General features: G+C 44.7%; 1 protein-coding gene across 1 annotated transcript in view; it reads left to right on the top strand.

The window, feature by feature from the left end:
• Nucleotides 1–512: 512 nt before the first annotated feature.
• itih3b.2 (inter-alpha-trypsin inhibitor heavy chain 3b, tandem duplicate 2) overlaps nt 513–22,486 on the top strand; it is a gene marked incomplete at both ends in the record, with an annotated part of 65,352 nt that continues 43,378 nt past the window's right edge. Inside the window, 3 exons of the mRNA XM_084315632.1 lie at nt 513–581; nt 3,569–3,729; nt 12,961–13,065. Coding sequence (XP_084171758.1) covers nt 513–581; nt 3,569–3,729; nt 12,961–13,065 — 335 coding nt within the window. The remainder of the gene's footprint in view (nt 582–3,568; nt 3,730–12,960; nt 13,066–22,486) is intronic.

Genomic DNA, 22,486 nt, shown 5'->3' with positions numbered 1-22,486 from the left:
GGCAAAAACGGCGTAAGTCGTTCTTGGCGACCAATGTGTTAATTACAAATGTAGCGGGCTCCTTGAACACAACATCCACACAGCAGGGGGGCACATCATTGTTCCACCTTTCAAATCCAATTAGCTTGACGAAAGCTGCATGTTATATTCTTCAGCTACAGTGACGTGTTTTCTATAGATCACCTAATGGACTTCACTCACTTCTGACTCAAGAATACTTCCTGTCTGTCCGTGTTGTGATTCTCGGGAACATTCAGAGCAGGGGGGGGGGGAGTTATGGTGGTGCACTTGTGGGAAGTGAGGCCTTGTCTAAACAAGTGGGTGTGTGTGTAGTGGGGGGAGGTCTGAACATGCGCGCATGTGTGCATGTGTGTATCTGTGTGTGTGTGTGCGTGCGTGCGTGCACGTGTGTGTGGATGAAAGTGAGACAGAGGACTGGACGTTGTTCCTCTGTGTATTTGGGTTTAAAAGGAGCGGTGAACGTCCCGGGTGTCATTCGTGCGCTCGTCGTTATGGAGAGAGTGGTGCAGATCACCCTCCTTGGCCTGTTGCTGGCTCTCGCCACCACGGCACCTAACAAGGTAGGATGGATCACCTGCTCGTTACACATGTGATGACACTGCATAGATGCAACATAGAACTATATGTATTTTGTTTGTAGGTTACTTAATATTACGTATCAGTCGTTTACAGTATGGATTTTAATGCAGAAAGAAGATTGGCTCATTTGAGAGTTATTCACGGTTATAATCAGTGATTACTCGGTTTGTGGTAGGTGAGTTATTCGTGGCTTGTCTCAGATCAGTGATTACTCTGTGTGTGGTAGGTGAGAGTTATTCGTGGCTTGTCTCAGATCAGTGATTACTCTGTGTGTGGTAGGTGAGAGTTATTCACTGCTTGTCTCAGATCAGTGATTACTCTGTATGTGGTAGGTGAGAGTTATTCGTGGCTTGTCTCAGATCAGTGATTACTCAGTGTGTGGTAGGAGAGTTATTCACTGCTTGTCTCAGATCAGTGATTACTCAGTGTGTGGTAGGAGAGTTATTCACTGCTTGTCTCAGATCAGTGATTACTCTGTGTGTGGTAGGTGAGAGTTATTCACTGCTTGTCTCAGATCAGTGATTACTCTGTATGTGGTAGGAGAGTTATTGACTGCTTGTCTCAGATCAGTGATTACTCTGTATGTGGTAGGAGAGTTATTCACTGCTTGTCTCAGATCAGTGTGTGGTAGACTAAGTGTCCTGACTCTGAAAATATAGCTCTGCCTTCAGAGAGTTTCATAAGAAACATATAGTTTCTGCCCTCAGATATCATTACCTTCCTCATTCCATCTATGTTTGTTATACTAGTACAGGTATTATGTTAGATAACTGGTTGCCCAGCAGCCACATACGATTCTCTAAATTCTAAGAATAGAATAGAATAGAAATCCTTTATCTATCCCGAGGGAAATTCTGCACTACAGATCGCTCACAGTAAACGGTAAACATTTAGGTAGTCTCAATAATCATATATAGGGATTTACTGGCATAATATGTTTTTCTTAAAAATGTTGGTAGACCATACAGATCTGTCAGTATGTGCTTCATCAGTGGACTATGTCTCTTTGACAAACACCAAAACGTGTTGGGTGAAGGACCTGCCGGCTCTGAACCCTCGATGCCCTTCTATGCTCTTTCAATGTGCGTACATGTATGTTTTGTGATTTGTGTGTGTGTGTGTGTGTGTGTGTGTGTGTGTGTGTGTGTGTGTGTGTGTGTGTGTGTGTGTGTGTGTGTGTGTGTGTGTGTGTGTGTGTGTGTGTGTGTGTGTGTGTGTGTGTGTGTGTGTGTGTGTGTGTGTGTGTGTGTGTGTGTTTGTGTGTGTGTGTGTGTGTGTGTGTATGTGTGTGTGTGTGTGTGTGTTTGTGTGTGCGTGATTACGTATTCAGACGATAGTAGACGAATGAAGTTCTGATGGGGGGGGGGTTCCACAGTTTGACCAATGAATGTCTTAACTAAGCCGTCCGGTCTGCTGTAATGGAAAACACCACTCCATCTTGGCTCAGCTGGTCACCAGAGGTCACCGTTCACACGGACCATCCAAATAACAGTCACAGCTGGCCAGTAATTCCACTGTCATCCATGGGATCACATTTGATTTATTGTTTACCCCGAAGGAATATCTTATCTTAGTGCCGCCAATACTGTGTTACACAATGCTGTTGTCTGAATTAATTACAAAAAACCCATTTGTCTCACATATTGACCTGTGTTGCTCAATGGGTAGGATGCTTGGCACTATGAGCATGGCATTAGCAATGTAAGGGTTAGGGATTTGATTCCTGTTGGGGCCACCCATTCTGAAGAAAATATGTGTGGTCACTGTTTATGTTTTAAATTATTTATTTGTGTATGTGTGTATGTACCGTCTTTTTATTATAGTGTTAAAACCACCTACTGTAGCTTCTTGTTGAAAATGGTATTTTATAGTGTAAGCCACAAGAGAGACCTGTTGATTGTGAGAGGGCGCTAGCTGTAGTATAATATATAAAGGTATGTGAGCTCTTTCCTAGAAGAGCCTGCATGAAGACAACAATTAATCCATCCAGTCTCTTAATTGTTCCTGTTTTAAAAAGGTAATAATAAGGTTATAATAAAACTGGCCAATTCATCTTGAAGACACTGAGGCTATCGATTTAGCCAACTAAATGCAAAGTCATAATGACAGAGGAATAGCTTTCTTATCATCACCAATAACAAAATGTGACATGTGAACTGACACTTAGTGACCGTCACCATACAGTAGCATGCTATCTCCCTTGACCAGGGGGAATTCCCCTTGAAATCATGTTTGGTTTCTCATGCGGGGGACCTGGGGTCAAATCCAGGAGGGTCACAGAGGTGCCGTGTCCCAGACAGTTAGTGAGGAAGGCTAGCTCCGTGGTGGGGGTCGAACTGGTCAAACTAGAGATGGTGGCAGAGAGGAGAACAAGGAAAAAGCTGGATGCTATCCTGGAAAACCCCTCCCACCCCATCTATGAGGAGCTAGCCAAGATGAAGAGCACGTTCAGCCATAGACTTCTGCTGCCAATTGCTGGAGAGTTAACGGCTGGTGAACTTGAGAACGGTTAGGATTGTCTGACTCTTAATTACTAAACACTGTTAGGACTATCTGACTCTTAAACACTGCATGGACTCTGGTTTCAGGAGGAGGTCAAAGGGCGTGAGTTTAGCAGAGCAGCCCTTGTGGAAGCCTAGTAAGCCTAATATCCCCTTTGACCTCAAGCCTAGTAAACATAATATCTCCCTTGACCTGAAGCCTAGTAAGCCTAATATCTTTCTTTACCTGAAGCCTATAAGACTAATATCTTTCTTGATCTGAAGCCTAGTAACCCTAATTTCTCCCGTGGCCTGAAGCCTAGTAAGCCTAATGTCTCCTTTGGCCAGGGGAGAATCCTCTTTGGCTGACCGATAGATGTTAGGTTTCTCATCTAGGTAGGTTACACTATCAGTTCCTTCCATATCGCTAGCCCAACATGGACCTCCATTTTGTTTTTGTGTGACGTGTGTTTCCCGTGTTTGTTCAGAGGGACTGGGACATCTACAGCTTCAATATCAACTCCACAGTGACCAGTCGTTATGCCACCACTGTCATCACCAGCCGTGTGGTCAATCGTATGGAACAACCCAAGGAGATAGAATTCCATGTCCAGATTCCCAAGAACGCATTCATCAGTAAATTCAGAATGTGGGTTGGTAGTCCACACATGACTTTCACACATCATCACATTAATTTCCAATGTGTTTTCAAATTGCTTGTGATTTCCATAATTCCCAGTGTGCTTCCGTGATTCTGTAAATTCCATCGTATCACATGTAAACTGCTTTCGCATATTATCACATGTATAGTTTGTATGAAGGTATTGTGATTACATGTGATAAGTAAGTGAAGGCGGAGGTTCAAATGTGATACCATGAACATTATTACATAATAGTTACTATGAGATCTTGAGATCATGTGAATCACATGAAGTGTAAAGTGTTCCAAAAATACATTTATTGCAAACACACATTATATGTGACTTTATGTACAGGGTGAATTCATCTAATGGGTCACAATATGTCATATGTATTATTTGCACATAATGGTTTGAGTGTTTCCTTCTATGATTGTCAGTTTGGTTTAATGAATGAATGAATGAATGAATGAATGAATGAATGAATGAATGAATGAATGAATGAATGAATGAATGAATGAATGAAAACTTTATTTAACAGATTGCAGAATGGGTACAATATACAGTACGGCTCAATACATACAATTGTTAAGGGGATGCAGACCTGAGAAAGACGTTTGTCTTGTTTCCATCAGGGTCCCCCATTTTCAATTCATATAGACATTTATGACATACACAACAACATACATGACATTTATGGCATAGGGACATATAGGTATTTAGTACTGATACATTTGTGACATAAACGGTATTCAAATATACAGTACTGTTACCCCTAGATCCTGACAGAGTATATACATATGATGGGGAGGGGACTGTACATTAGGAGGGGGTGGGTGGGTGGGAGAGAAATATACATACGGTGGGGAGGGAATATATACATGCGTGGGGAGGAGACTGTCTATTAGGAGGTGGTGGGGGTTTTGGGCATTTACGGTGGTCAGTTTCGAATTGCAGCCTCCCGTAGGTGCTCTTTAAGAGCGGTTTTGAATGTGGGCAGGGATTCACATTCCTTTACAGCTTTGGGTAGGGCGTTCCACATTGTTGTGGCATAATTGCGAAACGTGTTTAGTCCCTTGTTTGAGCCGAATCTGGGTTTAACATGATTTGTTGAGCTTCCTCTGGTGTAGTGGTTGTGGTATTCACTGACCTTTGGGGAGTATTTTGACATGTACATGGGCACCCCGGTCGTATAGTGTATCTTGTAGACCAGGCCCATTGCAAGTTGCTGTACTCTGTCGTCTACTCTAAGCCATCCTAGGTTGTCAAAGTGGGCAGGGGTGAGGTGGGTTCTGGGGTTCAGGTCAAGTAGTAGTCTGACCAGTTTGTTTTGTGATGTTTGTAATTTGGTTTTAAGCGCCTTTGAGGTGCTTTGGTACCATGAGGTGCATGCATAGTCATAGTACCCTTGAATGAGTGCTCCTGCCAGAGTCTTCAGGGTATTCTTGTTTACCAGAGAGGAGATCCGGTACAAGAATCTAGTCCGTTGGTTGACTTTTTTTATTACATTGGATGCCATTTTGTCACAGGAAAGATTTGCCTCTAGGATGGAACCCAGGTAGGTATGTATGTATTCTTTATAGCCTCAGTTCCAGTGCAGGGACCAGTTCCATGAACATACTGCTTGGATACATGGAGCACATACGTGGCGCGACATGGACAAGGGGCTGAAAGCAGCGGGGCAAATTGTTCAGTTCAATCAATCAGTTGTGTTCCACTCGAATAGCGAGTGCGCGTGGGAGGGGGCACCGGGATCTTTTTGGATAAGGGCGCTCCTCATGTTGGGTTAGTGTTCTCCGTGACCTGGAGTGGTAGAATGCCAGTCCCAGTGTCAAAATGTAGGGGAGACCCGTCCGGTTATGGAGAACCAGGTGGTGTTTCGTAACTCGCAGGCATCGTGGAGATGTTGAGGGAAAACCCTGAATCGTTTGGCTTTTTTTTATCTCATTTGTCCCGAGACGCTACACCATTACAAAGATTTCAGATCCGCAACACTGACACACAATTAATCTCAAAGTAATTAAGATTGATACTTAAGATTAAGTATTAAGATTAAGATTGTAATTAAGTAAATACAGTGCAGTGTTTGGAGTTATTTTACCTTTCATTAGAGTAAACCTGATTGTCCCTTTGCGTTCCCCCACTATGTTGGCTCTGCATTGTCGGAAGAGCGACAGGGAAACACTTTTCAATGTTGATTTAATAATTTGGACATGTGTCAGAGTTTATCACTGTGGCCGAGCTCTCGAGACACAGACCACATTTGTACAGCGGCGGCTGGTGAAAATTATTCTAGGTGGGGCGATGCCATATTCAATCTGTTTCAGTAACTACAGAACAAAAAAAACACCTTTTCTGCTGCCTGTAGAACATCACTTACGAATTGGAAGAGCCGTCGCGTGTCAAGCTAACCCTTCGAGAAGCTTTGTGGTCCGGGCTTGAACTTTCCATAAATGTGTCCATATTATGTTAGTTGGTTGGATCCACTACACTTCCGGTTGCTACTGAACGGACGTGTTTTTGCGGACCTCCCAAACTTTCAAACTTTAGACTGTTTTCTTTCTTTCTACCATTTTTTAACCAGTGATCGTAACTGATCACTGTGACTTTTGCTCTTATCGTTTATGCTGTTGGATTTATTGGTTTTATGTGACTTTTTACTGGACGTGACCTAAGCTATCGGAGCTTGTTGTTGCCATAGCTACAGCTACACGCTACAGTACTCACAGTGCTAAACTCCCCCGAGGAAATGGCTCCAACGTCAGATGTCGCAGAAATGCGAACGGAACTGAAGACCATCGAGATACTAGTAATGGATCTTCTCAAGCGTCAAACGGAGCTCATGTCCAGGCTGGCTAGCATGGAACAAGCGGACGCAGGCTGCACCAGTAGTCCCTCCTGGGCGACAGTGGTGAGGGGCCGAAGGAAGCTCTCCCTTCCTCTATATGATCCCGTTGATTCACCTCAACTATCAAACCGATTCAATCCTCTTTGTAATGATCCCAGCCTCCTAGGCTCTCCCTCGTTTCCGTCTCCTGCTGCTAGTAATGTAGCTTTGCTCAAAGACTATCCGATGCTAGCTACTAGCCTAGCTACTAGCCAGGCTCCAAGCGAAGCTGCCAGGACGGCGGCCCTCTCCAGCTCACAACTCAACCATGGAAATATATCTGCAACCCAGAGCAGAAAGCGCTCTGCCCTGTTTGCTCTCGCATCGCCAAACTCCCCAGACTCACGCGATGGGTCCGACTCCCCAAAGTTTAAACGTCCTCGTCTGCGGTGCTCTGCAGCCCATGCCAGTATGATCATTCAAACGGCGAGTGTCATCGATGGAAATGCCGCTGTGAACGAGCCCCTCCACACGGCGCTGCTGCCCGACCAACCATCAAACCCCGCCAACAATGCAGACGCTACTCCTGCGGCTTTTCACCATAGAAACCTGGCCATCTACGACGGGGAATGCATCCATGAACAGCCAGAGATCCTACTCATCGGAGATTCCATCACCAGGTTTTTGCAAATACCACACGGCATTACGTATTGTTTTTCCGGTTTAAAAGTTACTGACTTACTTGAGTGTACTCCCGAAATCATCGACAGATATCCGTCCGCCGACACCGTTATCATTCATATCGGAGCAAATGACGTAATGGCTAGACAATCCGTTAAACTCCAATCTGACTTTGAATCACTAATACTCACTATTGAAAGCCTGGGTAAAATATGCATTGTGTCTGGCCCCATTCCATCCATAGGTCGTGGATCTGAGCGATTTAGCCGTCTGTTCTGGTTGCACAAATGGCTACAGACCTACTGTACTACTATAGGACATTGCTATATAAATAACTTTGATCTGCTCTGGTCCAGGAAAGACCATTACAGACCCAATGGCATCCAGCCAAACATATCAGGGGTAAATGTGCTAATACATAACGTCATACAAAGTGTAGCATCACTGGCCTGACAACCAACCATATCTAGCTCTGTAGACTATATACAGAAGCAGCCTAAGCTACAAAAAAACACGTTGAGTGTCATCCCGATTCTGATCACCAAAAGACTAATCAATTACTCATTATCACGTCCCATATGTAAATCTAACCTTATCAATATCAGTGTTCAACCACAGACTATCTCACACCCCACTACAGAACCCGTACAGCTAAAACTAGCACTGTTCAACGTTAGAGCGCTGAAACAAAAATCATTTCTGATAAATGAACTCATAGTAAAACATGGTGTACATTGTATGTTTTTAGTAGAGACATGGTTAGACAATATCACTGGTGTAGCAACACTGATTGAGACCTGCCCTTCCAATTTTAAATTCTATCAATCAAACAGACAGAGTGGGAGGGGAGGTGGAATAGCAGCAATCATCTCCACTCAATTTGTGTGCAATGATATTGACCTGGGAACATTTTTATCATTTGAATACCTTGCTATTGTATTGAAAACAGAAATGCCAGTAATATGTGTGACATTGTATCGACCACCAAGGTACTCGCCACTCTTCATACAGGAATTTTCAGAACTCATATCGATCTGCATTACCAGGTATGATAGAATCATTCTTAATGGAGATCTAAACATTCATATCAACAAAAAGGATGACCCCAGGGGTTGTGAGTTTCTGAACCTACTGGACAGTTTTGGACTGATGCAACATGTTCACGAGGCCACCCACCAACATGGCAACACTCTGGACCTACTAATAACAACAGGGCTAAACATTGAGAATGTATCAGTAAAACAAATTCCAATTTCTGACCATTATTGTGTGTTCTATGGTACAAGCCTAATATTACATAAGACCAGAAGCGAATTCCTAGTTCACAGAAGGCTTCTGGACGCTAGAGCTGAAGCAAAATTCTCTAGTATGATGAAATCATATGACCAATGCAGTGAATCCTCCTTAAATCAGAAAGTGCAAAACTTCCACAGCACCTTGTCAACAGTGTTAGATACTGTTGCCCCTCTGAAGGTTAAAAAGGTAAAAACTGATAGAATCTCTCCATGGTTAAATAAAACCAATGTTAAAGATAACAAGAGAAAATGTAGGATAGCCGAGCGAAAATGGAGGAAATTCAAACTCACAGCTCACTTTAATTTATACAAAGACGCCATGGGCGCATACAATAAGGCAATACAACTTGCGAGAAAGGAATATTTTTCCAAAATGATCTCAGAAAACATGGGTAACTCCAGGGTACTTTTTTCCACCATCGACCGGCTGATTAACATACCACCCCCCCATATACCGCAGCAATCAGCCACAAAATGTGAAGAGTTCGCAGTTTTCTTTAATGAAAAAATATCATTGATTAGAGCAAGCATTACCGCTGATATAGATCTGGCTGTGAGTGAAAACCCACCTGAGATAACTATGGGGGAATTCACATGTATTACATTACCTGACCTCTGTAAGATTGTCTCTGAGTGTAATTCTGCCACCTCCTGCCTCGATCCTATACCAACAGCATTTCTCAAGCGGGTGTTCGATAGTGTCTCAAATCATGTCCTTGAAATCATAAATATGTCTCTTCAAACAGGCACTTTTCCAGATGCATTTAAAACGGCTGTAGTAAAACCACTACTAAAGAAAACAAACTTAGATGTAAACGAACTAAAAAGCTATAGGCCAATATCGAACCTTCCATTTATCAGCAAGATATTAGAAAAGATAGTCTCAGTACAAATAAACTCCTTTCTCAAAGATAATAACATCATGGAGGAATTACAATCAGGTTTCAGAACAAATCACAGCACTGAAACTGCCCTTACCAAAATAGTTAGCGACCTCAGGCTAAACTCCGATGCTGGCAAAGTCTCAATTCTTGTCCTATTGGACCTTAGTGCAGCGTTCGATACGATTGACCATAATATCTTGATCAGTCGTCTTGAAAGACTGGTTGGCTTTTCCGATCATGTACTAAATTGGCTCATAACATACATTAAGGGGAGAAGGTTCTATGTTAAGCTTGGAGACAATGTATCCGAGGAACATGACAGCAGCTTTGGAGTTGCACAAGGAAGCTGCCTTGGTCCATTATTCTTCTCACTATATATGCTGCCCCTCGGGGACATCATTCGAGACCACAATGTATGCTTCCATAGTTATGCTGATGATACACAACTATATATCTCCGCAGAACCAAATAACACTACAGCCATACAGTCCATTACAAATTGTCTGTTAGCAATAAACAAGTGGATGAACAATAACTTCCTAAAATTAAACGAAAGCAAGACCGAAATCCTATTGATCGGCCCAAAAGCGAAAAGGGAAGTGCTGTGTGAAAACCTGGGGAGTCTGTCATCCTATGTAAAGACTGAGGTTACAAGCCTAGGTGTCATCTTGGACTCAGACCTGACCTTTAAGTCTCATATAAATAAGGCCATGAAAACGTCATTCTTCCACCTAAGAAACATAGTGAAAGTAAGACCTTTCGTAAATAAAAAGGATGCAGAGAAACTTTTTTTTTTTGATCCACTTTTTCTCCCATTTTTCCATATTTTCTCCCATCCCAATTTCGTATCATCCAATTCAACCCTCCCCTGTCACGAACGCTGTTTCTTGCCTCCCACAAGCCGGCTGCAATGTGGACTAAGTCATACATAGCACAAGTCCCCTCCGGTACTTGAGGTAACAGCAGTCGCATCTTTTCACCTGCGCAGCTCGATCTCTCAGTGTCGAGGAGTAACGCGTGGGAGGCTCACGCTGCCCCCGACACTTCCTGATTCTACTGCGCAGGCGCACCAACCGACTTGTAGGAGTCGCTTGTTCACAACGTTCGATCCCCACCCTCCAGTTTTCCCTCCCCGTAATACGGCCAATGTGTATTACTGCGGACGACCAGCCAAACTGAAAAACAATGTGGAGAGCTGGATTCGAACACGCGAATCCTAGCGTCTCCACACTGGTGGCGAGTGCCTTGCCCACTACACCACCTAGCCGCCCCAAGGATGCAGAGAAACTTATTCATGCTTTTGTATCAAGTCGGCTTGACTATTGTAATGCACTGTTCACTGGTCTTCCCAAAGCAACCATTGGGAAGCTTCAGCTTATCCAAAACTCTGCAGCTCGATTACTAACTCATACAAGGAGAAGAGAACATATCACTCCAGTCCTGGCCACTCTGCACTGGCTTCCAATAACTCATAGAATTGATTTTAAGGTCCTTTTCCTAACATATAAAGCTCTTAATGAGCAAGGCCCAAAATACATAGCAAATTCCCTAGTTAGTTATCTGCCCTCAAGAACGCTACGGTCATCCACTACAGGTTTACTAGACACGCCCAGAAACCAAAAGAGGATAGGAAGTATGGCATTTGCCAACTATGCCCCAAAACTATGGAACACACTACCAACACACATCAGAAACGCCAGCTCCATACACATTTTTAAAGGAAAATTAAAAACGTACCTATACAGTCTAGCTTACAAATAGTTATGGCTTGGAAAAACCTGATGGATCCATGAGGCTAGGATAAGCCTTGTGGACCCAACTTTTTAGATGAAGGAACGGGTACATACGCACACAATACACGACCACTGATGGATCCGTAAGGCTTGGAAAAGTCATGTGCACCCAACTCTTTAGATGAGGGAACGGGTACATATGCACACAAGACGCGGCCACTGATGGGTCCATGGGGCTTGGATAAGTCCTGTGGACCCAACTCTGGCCACTGACCACATGAGGGAACGGGTACATACGCACACAATACACGGCCACTGATGGATCCATGGGACTTGGTAAAGCACTATGGACCCAACTATGACCACTGATAAAAACGTAACTACACTAGCGTTATAAGAGCTAAACATTGCTACCTACCATACAAGTGCATTGGTTTAGTGCACTTCCGGTTGCTACTGAGCGGACATGTTTGTGCGGACCTGTTCTCCCAAACTGGTAAGCAAATGACTGTTTTTACGTTATTTTCATTTTTACGTTACTATTATTATTATTATTATTATTATTATTATTATTATTATTATATATTTTTTTTTAAACATTGATCTTAACTGATCACTGTGACTTTATTGCTTTTATCGTTATATATGCCTATATTTGTGTACAGCACTTTGAGCTACATGACATGTATGAAAGGTGCTTTATAAATACTTACTTACTTACTTACTTACTTACTTACATATAAATCCATTTTGTATGTATCTTTTTTTTTTTATTATCTTTTTTTCCCCTCCTTTTTCCGTTTTTCTCCCATCCCAATGTTAGTCGTTATGCCAATTCCCAATCCCCTTGCTGGTCGTTGCGCACTCTACCCCCTACCGTCGGTCTGGGAGGGCGGAGACTATCACATGCTTCCTCCGACACATGTGTTGCCAGCCCACCGCTTCTTTTCACCTGGCAGAGCGGACTCTCACTGGGGGAGTGTAACGTGTGGAAGGGTCACACTACCTCTCCCAGATCCTTCCCTCGCTGTGCAGGCGCCCCGACCGAACTGTAGGAGTTGTTGTTTACAACGAGCAGGACCCACCCCACCGGCTTTCCCACCCGCTGACACTGCCAATTGTGTCAGTATGGACGGAGGTACCGCAGCTGGATTCGATCCCACTGTCTCTGCGGTGGTAGACAGGCGCTTAGTCCGCTGCGCTATTTCTAGCGCCCCAGAAGAGAGAGGGGATGAACAGGACGCACAAACAAGGATTTATATTTTATATATTACACATTATTGTGCATTTTAAACACAAACATACTTAAAATGAGTAATTATTATTTATTTTTTAAATGTTTATTATATTTTTAGCGGTCGAAATCTACTATTATAGAAAAATCCAAAACCACTTTCCACCAGGAAAGGCGGCACCCTAGCGTCCTCTATGGACCAGCCACCACTGCATTTGTAAGTTTTATGTCTGATTATCACATGTCCTCCTCACAACAGAACCATAGGATTATCTTATCTTCAAAGGGTCTCATTCTATCTTCATGCAACAGGCCCCTTGATGCTAAAACATAATTTAATCGGATATTACTGTCATTATAACACCATTAACTCCAACATCACAAAATCTTTTTGTCTTTTGGGGGATACTGGGCTAAATTATAATGTTTCATCTTCTCATTTTCATCAATGATAGCTGTATAGCTGAATGAATGTGAGAAACATACTGTGTTTGCACGATACACACTTTGTGTATGTGGGGGGTAAAAAAGTAAATAGAAAGGTATCCATGGAAATCAAGCCTGTCCTCCACTGTGTATCTTCCTCAGGCTGATTAAGGGCCAGATGTATGACGGTGTGGTGAAAACTAAGGAGGAGGCCCAGCAGCAGTACACCGATGCAGTGTCCCGCGGTCAGAGTGCCGGGCTGGTCAGGTAAGTCTACGTCGTGGAAGACTGGGTGGTCACTGGTCAGTTAGGCCATGGTTACACTGGGGTAAAACAGCAACATTCTATTTTCGAATGATTACGTTTGCATGTCCAAGTTAAAAAGAAACACAGTTTTGGCAGGCCTAGTGGCAACACTCAAAGGGTGTTTTCGTTTTGGAAACTCGCCGAAACTCGCCGACAATGGTGCCATGTAATTTGCGCGAGCCGGATATGGAGCCATTCTGCCCAATTCCCATGCGCAGTAGAGACCTGCACGGTTATTTCCAGTGTTTACAGCAGAGCTGTCCCAAGTAGCTGCGGCTACCAACGTGTTGTCAAGTTATTGTTATAAGGAACCCAGTACTCCACACTACAACAGTCTGCATTCCCTTAACAATTGTTTGTATTGAGCCGTATTGTATTGTATCCATTCTGCAATCTGTTAAATAACGTTTACATCCATTTATTCTGCTAGCATTAACGTTACTACGCTGCTAGCCACAATGCTATACTGTTATAATGGCATATCCCAATCACGTTAGCACGTAAGCTAACAAAATCAGCTATCTTTTTGTGAGACTAAACTCCGCTCTTGGTGGTCAATTGTGTTGATGTTAGTTTTGTTTCATCAACAAATCATCAACAAATGAGGCAGAACACACAGTGAATGTATCCGTTTTTGTTTATTGCACTTTATTTCTTGCTGAAAAATAAATGCTATGTAGCTAAATGGCTCATGCGAGGTATAAAGATGGTGGCTTTCTGAGATTTTGAGCAGGATGTGGAGTGACTCGTTCAACCTTTCTGATTGGTTGAAAATGGCCTTCATGTTTGAACTACATTGCCACCTACTGCTTTGGCATTGCACTACATATATATAGTGTACTGCCTGCAACATATCTTTAATTATAGTGTACCCTCTGCAAATGACACATGAGTGTGACTGGCCTCAATGTATTCCTATGAATGCCTGATTAACAGCTGATTAGAGAAACAATATAACCTGTCATTATACAAGTACAGTGTTATGTAGTACGTACGTAGTATTTTGTATGTAGGTAGGTGTAGTAATAAGACTCATGAAGCAGGTTACTCTTTTAGCCTTTTAGTCAAGCAGGTTAGCATGGTAGGTTACAGCAGGGTACATTCTGTTCTATTCTCCTTCTGCGTGTACACTTATTCTGCACACTTCAGCTGTCGGCATAACAGGGCATTGTATCAACTACGCCCCATAGTGGAGATTCTTGGGAAGTACATCTTCAACATGCATTACAGAACACAACATCTCCCTCAGGGAACAAAATAACTAGACGCCATTCGCCAAATGCGTGTAGATTTACCGTCTGGCGTCTAAAAATAATAGTCTGCCCGTCAGCTGGCGTGCAGTTCATATCGATACTCTTATTTTGAAAATCCTGTGCAGGTCTCATTGCCGCCCCAAGCGCAGCTCCAGTCATAATATCTGGGCTCCGGCAGCTAGCAACGTTCAGGTTCATATGATACTCTTATTTTGAAAAACCCTTAGCAACTCCGCGAGTCATATGATATCCGCCCACTCCGTGTTGTTTCTTGAAAACAGAGCAGCAGCGTTAAACACAGCAACACAGCAGTGCGCCTACAGACGCGAAATAAGTCTGTGATGTTTTTTTTCTTCTCACAACGAGTCCAATGCAGCTACATGCTTTGCACCGTCGCCATTCCTTTATGCCCACATCGCCCGAAATTAACGTTTATGTACCAATCACTACAACGTTAACGTAAGCTAACAAGCTAATCCTGATGATCAGACGAGACAGAGCCATAGTGAACAGCACTGAAGAAAGGGAAATGGGGGGGGGGGGCACTCTCCCCTTCCCTGTGTGTGTGTGTGCGTGCGTTTGGAAAGACGACGGAGTCACTAGTCAGGACTCAGGACAGGAGTATATTATAGTAAACTGAGGATTACTGAGGATGGACAGATAATGTTGATATTCAAATATAAAAAAGTTTTGAGAGGAGTGGAAGTTTGAAGACAGACTACAATATGATGCAGGGGTGGTGAGTTGAAACACAGTGTGTGTGTGTGTGTCCCGACCCCACTTCTATGTTTCAATAAATTATTTGCATTTAAAACTATTAACGCTGACTCATTCCTTCAGTCCACTCAGAATTATGCTAATATTCCTTATGTTGTTTATGATATTAATTGAAAATAGCATATGAGAGTATTATATGTCATAATAACACATGGCGATATACTAAAAAGCTATTTATAATTTTTGGCTAGTAAAAAATCTGCCCGGCTGGTAGTTTTTAAAATCTACCAGCCAAATGGCTGGTAAGTCAAAAAGTTAAGTTTGTTCCCTGATCTCCCTTTTCTGTAATAGAATGTTACTTGCTACTCAGCCTTATGCAAATTTAGAACTTTTGCTTTTTCCACTTTCTTAAGTAAACTGAACCAACAGTCAGTATCATAAAACGGGTAACTCAAGGTAATCATTAAACAAAGGGAGCACAGGTTATTCAATCATTATCAAGATATAATTATATATGCTCAACCAATTTTACTCTTAGTTCTCACTCAGTGTGCAACAAAGTCCTGATGCCAACTAGGCTTGTTTCTTGCACGCGACTGTGCTGGAGTGTGACCGCTGAGCGCTGTCAGGGCAGGGCGGATCCCTAAATCCTGCTCATCTGGAGTGTTCGAAGTGTGAGCCAGACGGGATGCGTTGCATTTCTTTCCATCACTGAGCAGAAAGGTGCTTTTGCCAATCTTCTTTTTCACTGTCATTGGTGCACTGTATCTCGAGTGTGCTTTGGGGACGTGATGTGGTGTTCTAATCCTGATTCTCTCCCCCTCCCGAAAAACGTGTAGTGCTTCATTTTGGCTTGCTTGTTTTGGACCGTTTCTCTCACAGTCTCGTCCTGTGAACTCACAGTAGGCTGCAAGGGCAGTACGTCCAGTTTGGTGCGCATTTTACGACCGTAAAGCAGTTCATGTGGTGAAACGCCAGTGGTGGCGTGGGGAGTGGCTCTGTATATTTGCAGACAACCCAACACAGCCTCTTTCCACGGTTGAGACTGCTGGATCGCTGTCTGAATGCAACTCCTCAGAACACGATGGAAGCGTTCGACAGCACCATTAGCCGCCGGATAGTAAACTGAAATCCGATTGTGAGCAATGTCTCTTTCCTTGAGGTACTCGGCGAAGGCTGCTGATGTGAATTGAGGTCCATTGTCTGTGACGACGCTCTCTGGGTTACCATGGCGACCGAACACAGAGCTTAGGAATTTGGTTACATCCGTAGTTGTAGCGTTGTGAGAAAAGGCTACCTCTGGCCACTTAGAATAGTAGTCCGTCAGTGTGATCGCGTAACGGCAGGCTGGCACAGCTGACTCGAAGGGCCCGACTATGTCGAGGCCTAGCTTCTTCCACGGGCCGTCTGGCAGTGGAACTGGCTGTAAAGGTGCAAAATAAATCTTGGCCGTCTTGTCATTAGACTGACAAGAGACACATTTGGATATGTCGGCCTGAACCTGAGAGTCCATCTTCGGCCACCAATAGAGATCCCGCAGACGCTGCTTAGTGCGTACGACCCCCTGGTGGCTCTCGTGTGCCAGTGTGAGCAATGTATGGCGTAAGGACACTGGTGCGATGAGGCGGTTGCCTCTGAGGACGTAATTGTCCTTGATTGACAGTTCCTCTCTGATCTTGAAGTATGCGATCAGATCTTGGCTCACTGATTTCGCTGAGTGAGGCCAACCCCTGTTAATCTGACCACACAGTGCAGTCACTTCAGGGCAGGTAGAGCAAGCAGCCCCAAACTAAGTCACCGACAGGGCACTGAGTGTAGCAGTAAGTAAGTAAGTAAGTAAGTAAGTAAGTAAGTAAGTGTGTGCTACTATCTCGGGCTCCACATCCATAGCAGAGTCAGTAGAAGCAGTAATAGTAGCAGCAGTAGTAGTAGCAGCAGTAGTAGCAGTATCAGTAGTAGCAGTAGTATCCGCAGCAGCAGTAGTAGTATCAGTAGAGACAGCGTCCCTGACCGCGAAAGGCAAGCGGCGTAACTTCTGGTGGACTGGCTTAACAGTAGGGTAAATTTTTACACAATGCACAAAGCCTTTTGCACAGCCAAATGCCGTAGGAGCTGTGACAGTAGTAGCCATCACAGGGGCAGGTGTAGACGGCGTAGGAGCGGAGGAGGGGAGGACAGTAGTTCCACTAATGCAGAGGTGGAGTGCAGTCAACAGGTCCATTCCCAGTAGGGGAGTTCCTTTATCCACAACGTAAAATGTAGCAGGGACCGTGACATTGTCTCTCCTCACCTGAGCCTGTAGGCACCCCATGACAGGTATGCTAGCCTTGGTGTACGACACCAGCCGAACAGTAGGTGCAGATATGGTAGTTTCACTGAAGTATTTCTCATAAGTAGACAGTGGCATTATGGATACTGCTGAGCCTGTGTCCACAACCAGTCTCAATTCCTGAGCCTGGGTAGTAGGTGTGTGTACATGCATATTGCACACAATCCTTTTTGTAATGTCAGAAGCTCCCAAGCATAGCACTGTAGTTTCAGGAATTTCCACTGTACTCACCGACTGTGTTTTAGCACGGCAGACACAAGCAAAATGTCCTGTTTTCTGGCATAATTTGCAAGTCACTTTAACTGCTGGACATTGTGAAGAGTTCGCCAGGTGGTTCCCCGAACCACATCGGTAGCAAGAGCGAGTGGAAGCAGAATCAGTAGCAGCAGCAGGCTTAGCTGGACGGTAGCGCTGCCAGTCCAGTTTCTTGAAAGTAGTCTGAGACCGCGGCGTCACGGCCTGTTCTGGAGCAGCACGCTCTGTAGTTATAGCTTTAGCATGCAGTACAGCCGCTTCAAACTGCATAGCTAGATTGATAGCCTTGCCCAGCGTCAAACCTGGTTCAAGCAGTAGACGTTCCCTTATCTGTGGGCTAGCTACATGTTCAATCAACTGATCCTGGAGATTTTCCTCCGTTTTATTATCAAAGTCACATCTGGTAGCTAGGTCACGTAAAGCAACAACGTATTGTGCAATGCTTTCATGCGGTGCTTGTGCACGCTTTCTGAACGTGTGTCGCTCGACTACTACGTTGATTCTTGGAGTAAAATGTGCATCCAACACTGCCACCGCGTCAGCCACGGAATCACCTGTATTTGGTAATGTGTCCGCTGACCCTCGGTACCAAGACAATGTAGAAGGGTAGCTCTCTTCCGAGCCTCGGACCAACCATTTCCAGTCGCATTTATTACCAGCATGTAATTCGTGAACATCTGGTGCCAAGTCTTGAACGGCATAGTAGGTTCCCCAGGGCATGGTAAAAACGACGTCGGAGAAGCTACATGTAAATTAGCCATTTCTCCTGCAGTAAAAACGTAATTAAAAAAATCCCTGGTTCAACTTCACTCGTTGCCAATTGTTATGTAGTACGTACGTAGTATTTTGTATGTAGGTAGGTGTAGTAATAAGACTCAGAAAGCAGGTTACTCTTTTAGCCTTTTAGTCAAGCAGGTTAGCATGGTAGGTTACAGCAGGGTACATTCTGTTCTATTCTCCTTCTGCGTGTACACTTCTTCTGCACACTTCAGCTGTCGGCATAACAGGGCATTGTATCAACTACGCCCCAATCGCCCCATAGTGGAGACTCTTGGGAAGTACATCTTCAACATGCATTACAGAACACAACATACAGTACAACAAAAATAAGTTTGGCATCCAACCAGAGTGCAAATGTAACAACACATTTGCAACAACAATGTACAGGTGATTAACCTGGGTATAAAATATAGTATAGTATAGTGCTAATCAGATGTATGTACAGAGTTGTAGTATAATATGTACAGTGATACAGGTATAAAGACATTATCGTAGTAGTCATAGTTGCAGTCAAATTGTAGAATAAAATTACGTAGCCTATATACACGTACATCTATATACATTGCTTTATATTCTATGGGTTATGGAAGCAAAGTAATTCAAAGTAATGACTACATTACTAAATTGGTGTAATCAAAATGGACTACATTCTGAAAGTAACCTGGCGCTCATTTTCCTAATTTCCTAGTATAATCTCTTCCACACTCTTGTCCCAGTTCTATAGGGAGAACTCTTTAATGCTTTTTGTTTTCATGTAACAGTTCTGTAGGGAGAACGTAAGGTTATCCTATAACCCTAGTTATATGAGTATAGCGAGCGCTCTGCTCTATTGGAACTATCCCTTTAATCCATTCTAATACTGAAAAAACATTCACATGTACACACCCCTATTCACCTCCGCCTGGCCACACCCACATCCGCTCCTATATAAGCGGGTCGTGGCCACACCATCAGCTCCTTCCCAAGTCTTTCACCACCGAAGGCAAAGACCATGGGGTCCTCAGTGAGTCAGAGCAGAGCGCTCGCTATACTCATATAATTAGGGTTATAGGATAACCTTACGTTATAGATCGTATAGCTTTACACTCTGCTCTATTGGAACACAGGAGCTGAGCAGAGCGAAAATCTCGACAGATGTACCCGCTGAGGCCCCCCACAACCATCAGAACCGGGGAGGACCCGAGCCCCCCGGTCCCCCCTAGTGGAGGACGGGAGGGAATCGGATCCGACTGTGCGAAGAGGGCTTAGCACCTCAAACGCACAGGGTGAGCAGACCGTGGGACTTACCTTCGTACAGAAGGACCCGCAACCACTCAGGCGCTCATCCCACATGCCACCAGGGAACGGACGGGAAGCAAAACACCCCCGTCACAGCCCCCAACATCACGGGGTCGAAGGTCAAGAACCCAACCCCGTGGCAAGGCTGCAGCAGCGGAGCGCGGAGGAGGTCCCAGCCCTAGGACAACCTGAGGGCTAGGACCCACTGAAAAAAGGGGGTATACACAGGCTATACAAGCAGCACAAGTGTTTCAGTTTTCAAAGGGTTAACCCAGGCCAACAGGTCGACGAGAACGAGTTCGGACCTGGGCCCGGCGGACCGGGACCTACACAGGGATGCCTAGAGGAGTTGACAACAACCTCCCCGACAGCCCCCTCCCAGCCCCGTCCTAGCAGGGAGGGAGGGGTGAAACAAATGGAGAGGGACCAAGCCCCCTAACACAGCGCAAGGTACAACACAGTATGGACCAAGCACGTCACTGTTAACACTTTGAGTGCCAGCGACATCATAACTCGTTTTATTAGCCCCCCCATTGAGTGCCGACGACGACAATTATCGTTTTATTTTTTTATTAGCGATCTGAATTCATATTTCATCAACCGAGTCTCCCGTTGGTACAGCAGCTCCTCCAGGAGCTCAGATGGGGAAAAAGCTCCCCCTATCGTCTATCCCTGTGTAACTGCAGGTCAGTCCATTAGACTGACCTGGAATCTGTAGATCTGTAGAGGTGGAGCCAACTGGCTCCATTGTGCTGGCGAGACGTCTGATCAAGAGGGATCTGATCGCGAGGCGGAAATCAGCCTGGAATATATATTTACAGCAGCCAATAATCAATCAATAAGCGTGATCGATATTTGGAATGGCGATCAGGAATTGGAATAATCTTTTTGGATAACATCTGATCTTAGGTAAGGAATCTATTTTACCAGTCTTAGGATAATCAGACCTGTTTTCACGGAGATTTCAGCGTTTGCCCTATGTGTGATGTGGCTGTTTGGCTGTGATCGCTGATGAGGAAATAAGATAATAGATTTTTCAGATCGCCTCTATAGCGTGCATACGTACACATATACTATCGATAATCTAGCGTTTATTTGAAAACGATTCATAAATAGGCCAAAAAATGACAAAGTTTTTGTGTATTCTAGAATATTCCAGTAAATGTCTTTTATCACGGAATCTTTATATTTTCCTTGAAAACGAGGGCTTTTCAAAATGCTATAAAACGAAAATGAACCGATAAAAAAACAATCCGTTTCGACAATGTTGACTGCAAACGAGTCATTGATAAACGACGGGCAGATTAGACACATAGCCATAATTTAAAACATAGATTAGGCGTTTTTAACGCTAACATTGAAGTGGTTGGCGGCATTCAAGGAGGTTCCGGGGCACCAAGCTCCGGCACGGAAAGTGTTAAGGGCGGCATACATATGACACACACATCCACGACATCAATCCCCGCGACGCCCGGCCCGATCCGGCATTTTCCCCCCGGAAAAGCACAAAGTCCTTCGGGGTACCAGAACAGCAGATCTGCGCCCCGGCGGACAACGGGTTAACTGACCTGGTCCGGCGCAACCAGAACCAGTCCCGCATCCTAGTCACGCAGCCATCCCCAGTCCTAAGAGGGGGGTAGGTACGCGTGTCGATCTAAAACACCACAGAGGGCGCCACCAAGATGGTCAGTACGCGAATGCACTGCTCCTGGTGGCCCACCTCATGGCCGTGAGACCCCTCCGCCAATGTTTTGATCTACTCTGTCATCTCCCCCCGGAGATGCACGTGAGCCGTCGAGTCTAACCTAGTGCACTGGCGCTCGGTAGAGATAAAATCTCCTTCCCAGCCGCCCGCATAAAAAAACGCCGTTTCTATGCCCTCCGCCAATTGGGCAACCAAGGCGCGCCAGCCCATAAAGTGGTTCCACATTGAAAGCACCCAGGGCCAGCGCTATATGCACGTCGAGAACCCGAAACACATCAATGATGAATTCTAATAAGAAACACCAGACAACGTTCCCTCCATGCTGTCTGGGACGAGCAGCAGGAAGCCGGTCTATAAGACACAGACACAGGTCTCATATGACGCGTCTGAGGGTAAAACCCTGTAAATTCTGCTCTTTACATAAGAGGGGAAGACAGAAGTTCCCCCAGAGAGACCTCTATGTGAGTAACAATTGAAAAAGATACATGTAATAATAATTGGGCCAAGTGACCAACGGCCCAATACACACTTTAATAGAGGGCAGAGCAGAAAACAAACTGTTTTCGAATGCATCGCATCATCCAACTTTGACAATGACAGCGGTCTGTAGCACAGAGCCTGAAAACTCACGGATGTCTCATGGCCAATAGGAAAAACGCGCCCAGTGACGTATTCCACGGCCGGGGGGAAATCCCGTGACCCACCCATCCTAACATGGAGTGGAACCAGGGAACCCCCCCCCCTTCCCCCTCCCTGTGACGCGATGACCCCTCAGCCGACAGGGAGACTGACAGGCAGGAGGTCCCACCTCCCGGCCAATCAGTAAAGGGAGGAGGGGTTATTAGTCCACCCCTTATGACCCCTCACCCCTGATACGATGCAACAACAAAGCAGAGCCATGACACCAGTCGTAGCGTGCTACATGAAAGCGCATTATACCTGTTAGGGTAACAGCTTCACATTCTGCACGCCAGCCACAGACAATAACCTCGTTTGTGCAAAAAACTGGCTTTATACACGGCCTCAGGCTCATGTGCGAACTTGCCACCTGAATTTTTACACCTT

This window comes from Notolepis coatsorum (genome assembly GCF_963971535.1).
Source record: "Notolepis coatsorum genome assembly, chromosome: 6".
NCBI classification, from domain to species: Eukaryota; Metazoa; Chordata; class Actinopteri; order Aulopiformes; family Paralepididae; genus Notolepis; species Notolepis coatsorum.
The sequence above is the reverse complement of the archived record's forward strand: the minus strand, read 5'-3'. Positions and strand labels throughout refer to the sequence as shown.